Source organism: Hylaeus volcanicus, chromosome 4 (assembly GCF_026283585.1).
Source record: "Hylaeus volcanicus isolate JK05 chromosome 4, UHH_iyHylVolc1.0_haploid, whole genome shotgun sequence".
Lineage (NCBI taxonomy): Eukaryota > Metazoa > Arthropoda > Insecta > Hymenoptera > Colletidae > Hylaeus > Hylaeus volcanicus.
In genome coordinates, this window is record NC_071979.1 from 1,230,662 (window position 1) to 1,240,417 (window position 9,756).

Below are 9,756 nucleotides of genomic sequence, written 5' to 3' on the forward strand. Positions count from 1 at the left end.
CAACCTCCCACCCCCTCTAAAATCCACAATTTTTTGACGACTGTCTCGATTTTGGACTCAATGCATTCTCTGGAATCCCTTGATCCAGAAAATGCCACCATGCCGTGCACCCTATAGCCACCCCTTGAGGGATGGAACAGCTTGCGACTTTTCAACCCCCTTCGTAAGGGACGACTTCCAGACATCACAAAGCGATGAAATTCACCATGTTTGTTCTCGATACGTTCATAATAAAAGCCCAACAGATCCCGTTTCGAAAACTGCTCCCTGAGCTAAGCAGGGGTGGTCCAAAGTTAAGGGTGGTTCACCCCAAGTGTAAGGGTTGGAACGATGTTTCGTTGCGTGCAACACATGTGGTACGGTCCAAGGCATTGGAGTAACACAGTTTTGATGTCTTTTTCCCTCGTGAATAACATTAAAATACGAAAATGTCGTTTTTTTAGAAAGCTCACCTCCTGTGTTCAGACCCGTCTGTAGGGTGAACGAGTAACTGCATGTCAACGCCGTTCGCGGATTTGGACGCGCAATTGCTTTATTAACAGGTCCCCAAACATTCAGCTTTTTTGAATCACGCTTTCATTGCAAAATTAGGCGAATTTGAGAGCGCTGTAAATGAAGTCGGCACTCAGAAGCGGAGCGGTACGTTACCAAGAAGCTGCATCCGTACGTGGTCAGACCAGACCGGACTCCAACTTAACGTGGGCTGACCACGTACGGGTGCAGGCCCTCGCTCCACTTCTGAATGCCTACTCCGTCCGGCCCACTTACTACTCTTTCAAATCTGCTCCGATTTGGCAACGATAGCGTGATTCAAAAAATCTGATTTTTCGGGGTTCTGTTAATAAAGCATTCGCGCATCCGATACCATAAACGGCAATGACGTGGGGTTGCTCGTTCACCCTGCAGATGGGCCTGAAGTTGGAAGCAAGTTTTTAAAAAAAAATCGACATTTTCGTATTTTATTCCTATTCACGTTAGAAAAACACATCAAAACTGTGTCAGCCCGATGCCCAGGACTGTTGGACATGTGATCCATGCCACGAAACAACGTTCCAACCCTTACACTTGGGGGTGGACCACCCTTAACTTTGGATCACCCCTGCTTAGCTCAGGGGGCAGTTTTCGAAACGGGATCTGTTGGGCTTTCATTATTAACGTATCGAGAACAAATATGGTGAATTTCATCGCTTTGTGATGTCTGGAAGTCGTCCCTTACGAAGGGGGTTGAAAAGTCGCGAGCTGTTCCACCCCTCACGGGGTGGCTATGGGGTACACGGCATGAGTGATGGCATTTTCTGGATCAGGGGAGTCCAAAGAATGCATCGAGTCCAAAATCGAGACCGTCGTCAAAAAATTGTGGATTTTAGAGGGGGTGGGAGGTTGTCGAGGGGGGGGGGGTGTCCGAGAGCGATTTCAAGGGGTGCATTTTGTAGAGGGCATCAAGGAGAATCGCCCCAAAGGATTTTTTGATTTTTTCACCCCCTTCCGTCGCCCCTGAACCCTTCTGAAGTGCCGTTTTTCCCGATTACCCCTTTAGGGGGGGGGGGGGGTGAAGTAACCCTTTCTCATCAACCCTCGTCAAATCAACTTTGCACACACCCAGAGGACACTTCAAAACTAAACCTCACGAAGTTTCCCGAAAATCGGTTGAAAATTCTCGGAGTTATGGCGTTTTAAAATAGTGTCCCGTTTTTTTTACGGCTAGTGTATGTCCAGACGTTTATTAATAATCATCTTGTTACAAAGTGATTTACAAAAGGAATTTTTACATTTTGTTTTATAATTAAATATAAATGGTATAGAATACATCTGATTTGTATATTTTAAATGAAAGCACACATGATAACAATTGAACGTAGAAGATAATTACTTCATATTGGCTTTAGGATTTTATTTTTTAATAAAACATAAGTAATGTAGAATATTCCAGTATTTACTTTATTTCACCACGACTTTGCTGCACATATATTTTGTGACTAAAGAATAAAATCCTGAACCCCTTCCTGGAGTATTCTTTATTTATCCCTCTTTTTTTTCGGTTTGCAACTGTTCTATTTCATAGACGAGTTACAATGTGTGGTTGTAATTTACTTCTCACTGTAGCGTCCACACTACCCCGAACGCCCGCCAGAATAGCGTCCCAGTCGCACCCCCGCTAAGACCCCGAAGTTGTAGTGCCCACACTACCCCGAGCGCTCACCAGAGTAGCGTTCACGTCGTACCCCCTCTAAGGCCCCGAGGTACCTGACCCACCCCTACCACGCCCTGATGACCCCCGCGTAGGTTTTTTGTCAGTTTTCTAAACTTTCCGCTCCAACTAGCCGCTCCCTGGGTGGACAGCTAATACGGACCGCAAGTGTCAAAAGAAAAGACTCTGCTCTGAGCGCTCCCTGAGTGGACCGAAGGACTTAATCAAGTCTCTCGCGACTAAATCCGTCGACGACTGTGTTAGCGCGACCGTGTACAAGTTCTATCGAATATCGAACAATTTTATATAAGTGTAATTCTAAGTTTACTTGCTAATGTTAAATAAAGACTTTGAAACCTACGGAGACTCGTTATACCACGCAAGAAAATCGATGCAACTCTAATGTATGATTAGAGCCCAGTTGTATGTTCACAGACCACAGTAAACAACTTCATGGAAATGAAAACATGATGAATGATAGATCTCACTTATATTGATAATTATAATTAGACATTGAATTTTATGCATTTATGGCGTATAATAATATAGAAACTATATATAAATAATGTATGTTGAATATATTCTACAATTAATTCAATAATATTGTTATATAATTTTACATAAATGCGCATATTTTTATCATGTTTAGCATGTATTTACTATAGTAATTTGTATCGTAAATGTATCGTCCATAGTGTATATTTATTCGAAGTTTAATTATAACAATCTATCAAAAAGTGATATTTTCCTTGACTTGAGATACTTTCATTTGTGATCTGAAAATGTAATTTTTCAGAATGAATGAATGTAATACAAAAATGAATGAAAACTTAAATTTTAATCTGGGCCATTCATAATGGTCGGTGCATTTATAAAGCACATGGTTGAATCAAAATTAGTAGTTCAATATACTCATACATGTACGTTCTCTTTTTCTTTTTAGTTCCGTTCGCAGTAATCGATCGATAAATTTGGAGTCATAAATATGTCGCACCTTCTTAATTATCGTTAGTTATTGCTCGCCAGTAAATTTTCACACATATACTCACATATAATTTAAATTTACGACTATGAACCTGTAAATCTTAATTACTGCATAATTTTTTTCCCAAATTTGTAATGTGCATGTAATTGTAAAGAACAATCAATTTTAGAAAGTGAATCCCTTTATCGATTACTCTGTCAAACGAGAAAAAACGTTTTAATGAAGAACCGATGTCAGTTGGCCTTGACAATGATGCACATTGAGGAGAAAAATATTAGGTTGCCCTAAAAGTTTCTTTCGCTCTATTAATAAATAATACATGCACAATATTTTATGTTTTATGTTACATTACTGAATTGTGCACGATTCATTTTGCCCCATTACTGTTACAACATGAATATCTATGAAATTAGATTGTCTATTTATAGAAACACGACTACATAAAATAATTGAGTGCAACTCGCGAAAGAAATTTTCGGGACAACCTAATACATTAAACGATGGCTCTTTGAATTATACATTACACAAAGTAATAAATATATTTAATTCTTTCGTAGTAGCAATTTTGTTATATTGATTTGTCTCTTGAGAATAATACATACAACTAATAAAATTTATTAATACTTTTCGTGATTGAGAATATTACTTTCACAAAAAACGTAGGTATAAAATAAACTTGAACTTCGAGATGAATATGTTTGAATTAATTAAATATTTATAATGCATACAGTAACATTCAGTCTTCGATTAAATATTAACAACAATCACGGTTCAGAATAAGGCCGGAGCCACACTATGCGTTTTAAACGCAGTCTCGCCTGAACTATCATGAGCACGAATAAATTTTTGAAAATTGCTTGTGTATGGAAGCAGAAGGGTTGTTACGTGAATCGATGGTTCGTAATTATTAGGTTCATCCATTTTTTTTTTGTTTTTTTTTTTTTAGCGAGAATCTAATAATAGATTTAACAATTTTTTTGCTAATATCCGCTATTTTAAGGACAAGTTTTTTTAGATATTAACGAATGTCAATAAATTCATTCGATATATTATTAGATATGTAGTATCGGGAAAGTCGCACGGAGCCGTTCTGAGTGAAAGCGAGAGATGGGAAAAACCCACGGGCCAGCGGGCCCGTAACGGGAAGTTTGCGTGGTGAAAGAATGCGAGGGTCTAGGCCCTAGACTCTAGGGGATGTTCTAGCCGAAAGGCCAGTTGTTTCTGGGCAGTGAATTTAAGCGGTGTGGTCGAGACGCCCTAAGTCGTATACTTGTATTAAACCATTATTCTAATATACGTATTTTTAAAAACCAAAATAAAGACTAGAAATTTTGGGGGCTCAGTCGGGATTTGAATAGCAAAAATTACTGTGTTGAACAAAGTGTGTTGAACTGTGTTGAGTTGAATAGATCGTGTTGAGTTGAACAAATTGTGAAGAGAGTTCAATTTCAAAGTCAAGATGTCAGATGCAGGAAATGATATGATAATTGATATCACACTGCAGGGCAGCTTAGGTAGTGAGAAGTTGAAAGGTGTAGAGTTAATGAAGATAGTTGAATTAAAAGAAGAATTGAAGAAACGGAAACTAAGGACGAGTGGAAACAAAAAGGAACTGCAAGATCGTCTAAGGGCAGCGTTGACATTCGAAATCGACCATGGTGAAGATGAGGATGAAAATGAAAATGATGAAGACGAAGACGAACGTAATCGAAATCTTGTTGAAGAATGCACAAGACGCATGCAAGTTTTGACGTTCAAAGATGTTGAGGAGTCTTTAAATACCTTCAGCGGCGACCATAAAGAGAGTATTCGTTGTTGGCTGCAAGAGTTCGAGGATATGACAGAATTATGCGAATGGAGTGATGTGCAGAAAGTGATATATATATGCGAAAAGATTGCTTCGTGGATCGGCAAAAATGTTCGTCAATTACGAAAAGTGTTGTCACAGATAGTCTGAAATGAAGCGTGCGTTGAAATCAGAGTTTTCGCATGTCGTGGACGTACACAAAATTCATAAAGAATTGTCTCAAAGAACCAAGAAGTCCAATGAAACATACCAGGAATATGTATATCACATGTTGGAGATAGCCAAACAGGCAGATATGGAAGTTTCAGCTGTCATCAAATATATTATCGATGGAGTACAAGACGAAGAATCAAAGAAAATGATATTATATGGAGCAAAGAGTATCCGTGAATTGAAGGAAAAATTCGAGCCGTACGAGACAATGAGGGAGAACTCAAGAACGAAGAGCCGACGGACCGAAGAAAAGGTGAAGAAAACAACCCGTGGAGCTGCACAGGAAAATGTAAAAAGGTGTTTCTTGTGTGGAGATTGAAATCATTTAAGTGCGAATTGCCCAACGAAGAGTGAAGGTGCTATATGTTTCAAATGTAAAGAGTATGGTCACATTGCGCCTAAATGTAGTGGTGTAAAAAGTCCTGTAAAAAGTGTGAATAGTACGTCAGAGGAATCACGGAAAAAGCGTGTTAAGGAGGTGCAGATCGAGCGTTGTAAGTTGGTAGCATTAATTGATTCTGGTAGCGATTTAAATTTAATGCGAGCGGATCGTTACATTAAAATTGAAGCGCCTAAACTAAATAATAGAATTTTGCAATTCTGCGGTGTAGGTACAAAAAGAAATTATACAATGGGTGAATTTTTAACAGATATTTCAATAGATGATACAATTTATTCCATAAATGTACATGTTGTGCCTGATGCATTGATACCGCATGGTTTGATAATAGGGACAGATTTTCTAGACTCTGTAATATTCACCATGAAAGGGGGAGAAATTTCAATTAGGAAGCTAGATGTACCGGAAGTTTTTAATATTAGTGTCGATGATACGAGTGAAATAGATGTACCGCATGTTTCTATTGAGCATAGAGAAGTAATTAAAGATTTGGTTGATAAATATGAGCCGCATAAAACGCGCGAAGTAGGAGTTATAATGAATATCATCCTGAGCGATGACGTTCCCGTATACCAAAGACCGCGTAGATTGTCCGCTGAGGAAAAAATCGAGGTTGAGAAGCAAATAGCTGTATGATTGGAGGAAGGAATTGTGCAACCGTCGCATTCAGACTATGCGAGTCCAATAGTTTTACTGAAGAAAAAAACGGTTTAACTAGAATTTGCGTAGACTATAGGCTTTTAAATAAAAAGATTATAAAAGATAGGTATCCCTTACCGTTAATAGAGGACGGATTAGATTCTTTGCAAGGTGCAACAATTTTCAGTACTTTAGATTTGAGAAACGGTTTTTTTGATGTGCCGGTTGAGGAGACCAGTCGCAAGTATACTGCGTTTGTCGTACCAAATGGTCACTATGAATTTTTAAAAGTACCTTTCGGATTGTGTAACTCACCAGGCGTGTTTCAAAAGTTTATATACGCAGTATTTAGAGAAGTCATAGCAGCGGGTATTGCCCGAACATATTTAGATGATATAATAATTTTAGCTAGCGATGTAGATAATGCAATTAAGAATCTTAAAACTGTATCGAATGTTGCTAGCCAATATGGGTTGTTAATAAATTGGAGTAAATGTAACTTTTAAAAACACGAGTTGAATATTTGGGGCATATAATTGAAAACGGATGCGTTCGGCCGTCCGAACATAAAATTAAAGCTGTAGTTAAATTTTCGAAACCCCAATGTGTAAAAGATGTACAAAGTTTTTTAGGTCTGACAGGATATTTCAGAAAATTCATTTATGGTTACTCAATTATTGCTCGACCATTAACAAATTTGTTGAAAAAGGATAGTAAGTTCTCAGGAAGAACTTCTTAACATGATTTTTTATGTCATCTAAGGTGTTAAAGTTTTTTCCATTAAGGGAATTTTGTAATGACCTAAACAGATGGAAATCTGAGGGTGCGAGGTCTAGGAACAATATTTCTCTAAATTTATCGTCTCGTTCTTGGGTAAAAGCTCATAATAAAGAATTCCTTTCCAATCCCACCAGACAGAGAGCATGACCTTCCTGGGATGAAGACCGGCTTTTGGGGTGGCTAAAGGTGGTTCATTTCGTTTTCTCTAAGATCGTTTTCGCTCAACATTGTTATAAATAATCCATTTTTCATCTCCCGTTACTACTCGTTTCAAAAATGGTGTCTCTTCGTTGCGTTTGCACAGCGAGTCGTAAATGGAAATGCGATCCATTAGATTTTTTTCCGTTAACTCATGGGGCACCCATACGTCGAAACAGTTTATGTATCCAAGCTTTCAAAACGTGCTCATGGATGGTGGATTTTGACAAATTTAACATTTCTGCGAGATTACGTGTTGTATAGTGAGGATTATTCTCAACCAATGTTTTGATTTGATCTTTATCTGTGGTGGAGGGCCTACCCGAGCGCACTTCGTCTTCAAGGTTAAAGTTACCATCTTTAAATTTTGCAAACCACTTCCGTGCCATTCTTTCAGCTACAGCACCTTCGCCATAAACAGCACATATCTTATTAGCCGGTTGTGTAGCATTCGTACCTTTCCGATAATAGAAAAGCATTAAATGCCTAAAATGCACTTTATTTTCTTCCATATTCAAAGAGGTATAGCACCGACAAAAATTTACGTATCGTAACCAAACTTTTTTTATAAATATGTCTGAAGTACTATCTTTTATGATATGTATGTATGTCATTTGTTTTTAATCGTTCTGATATATTCATGTGGGGATCACGTATTCCCATCTCTCTCTTCCCTCTTACTCGATATGCAAGAGTGGGGGAAGCGGCCATGTTCTGCTTTGCGAGAAGCGGCCAGAGCGTCCATTTCGAATAAAGTCAAGTTTTGTTGTTATTGTTATAATTAACGTGTAGACGTTCTTCTCCTGCCTTTTTCGTACGATTTCGCGATATTGCGTGTTGAGACCACGTGGGCAACGTGTAGTCGCCATATTGGATTTAGCGCGACGTGCATACTTATAGAGTCGCCACCATTTTGTATTGCTGCGCAGATCGGGACTGCGCGCCCACCTATTTCCTCCGCGGGCCGCTCGTGGCGCGTTTGAATTCGTGGTATAAGGTTAGGTTAGCGCTGGTGTGCAATGGTCGATAAGGAGGAGAACATGGACGCATTAGCGGGAGCGTTAGGCCGAGTCCCGTGTTGCCGAGGCTAAAGCGCGGTCACTAGCTGCAGGACAGTCAACGACCGCCCATGATTCAGGGCAGATTCGCATTGATACATATAGGGTACCAAAAAGTTATATAAGTGTTCGTTTCTGAAAACGAACATAAATTCACTCTGACGGGAATTAAGCAATGCAGGGGTTAAACCCAGAGAATGTAAGATCAATGCAATTCTTAACGTGCCAGAGCCTAGGGATGTGAAGGAAGTTCGACAGTTCTTTGGCCTTGCAGGATACTTCAGGATATGTATGAAGGGATACGCAAGCCTGGCCACACTCTCGACGGTTTTGACGAAAAAAAATGTGGCCTAGGGCAGGAAGCAGAAAGAAGTTGTGCGGACAGTGAAGCGAATCCTAACGACGAAACCGATTCTGGCTATTTTCGATAGCACGAAGCGAACTGAAATGGATATGAACGGCAGTTCCTTGGGATTAGGGGCGATATTGTTCCAGTACTCGATCTACGGGACGCGTCAGGTAGTCGGGTATTTTAGTAAGCAAACGTGTTGAAAATATATGTATTGGCATTCTATAATGCGAGAATAAATGGATGGATGTGTGTATGTATGTTGTCCATATGTGTGCGTGAGCGACGAAGGAGCCAACGGACAGCGATGTACGTAAACATTAAAGGTAACGAGAAAGACGTGGTATAGTTAGTCAGTCAAAGATATCTGATCTGTGCGAAAGTGCGAGAATAGACAGCTCTAGATTGTTTCTTTTATTTTACCAGTTACCGTTTCATTTTTGTGTCCATCTTCAAGAAATATAAATAATTGTTTCTTGTTCGGATTTATTATCTCTTAGTGTTTATCTATAATTACAAAGATTTTCCAACAATTCCAAAAAAGACGACCAACGTAATTATCATTCATATGAATTGGGAACTTGTACTCGCGTTACGGTATTTTCGAGTCTATCTGATCGGGATACGTTTTAGGGTCGTTAAGGATTGCAACGCACTGAGAACAACGTTTACGAAGGATTTGATTCCCAGGATTAGGCGGTGGTGGCTAAAGGTACAAGATTTCAGGTTTGATATCGAGTATCGGCCAGGTTTAGCGATGCAGCGTGTGAATGCTTTGAGTTGCAAGCCGATGCCAACGATTGACGTTTATCCGGTAGATATCACCGAAGCTGATTGGATTTTGATGCCACAGATGGAGGCCGAGCAGTTGGAACAGGTGCGGAAAATCTTAATGGATAACGTTCGTAACAGCGAGACGAAGCAGTATTTTACGAACTATGTCTTGAAGAAAGGGAGAGTTTGCAGAGGTCTGGAAGATGGGAGAGCGCCATGGGTGTACCACGTGCAGCGCGTATATAATTTCCGATTTTCCAGTAATGTGTATCATACTTTTCCCTGATTTGAACATTTTATTCGTATTATTAGGATATTTAAAATTTTTATTACACTTTCACGACACTAGAAAGTTAAAAATAATT

The 9,756-nt window shown here is 39.3% G+C and overlaps 2 protein-coding genes and 1 long non-coding RNA gene across 3 annotated transcripts in view; 1 reads left to right on the top strand and 2 right to left on the bottom strand.

Annotated features, from left to right (window-relative positions):
- Positions 1-4,094, bottom strand: part of LOC128875113 (midasin-like) — a 45,059-nt gene extending 40,965 nt beyond the window's left edge. Inside the window, exon 1 of the mRNA XM_054120470.1 lies at positions 4,059-4,094. Coding sequence (XP_053976445.1) covers positions 4,059-4,094 — 36 coding nt within the window. The remainder of the gene's footprint in view (positions 1-4,058) is intronic.
- A 3,268-nt stretch (positions 4,095-7,362) lies between these two features.
- LOC128875114 (histone-lysine N-methyltransferase SETMAR-like) lies at positions 7,363-7,722 on the bottom strand. The gene has a single exon (XM_054120471.1). It carries the CDS (start codon positions 7,720-7,722, stop codon positions 7,363-7,365), a length of 360 nt encoding a protein of 119 aa, XP_053976446.1.
- Positions 7,723-8,284: 562 nt separating this feature from the next.
- On the top strand, positions 8,285-9,550 carry LOC128875294 (uncharacterized). The gene is made up of 4 exons (XR_008456778.1): positions 8,285-8,467; positions 8,543-8,787; positions 9,251-9,329; positions 9,436-9,550. It is a non-coding gene; the product is annotated as an uncharacterized LOC128875294 (long non-coding RNA).
- The last annotated feature ends 206 nt before the right edge of the window (positions 9,551-9,756 follow it).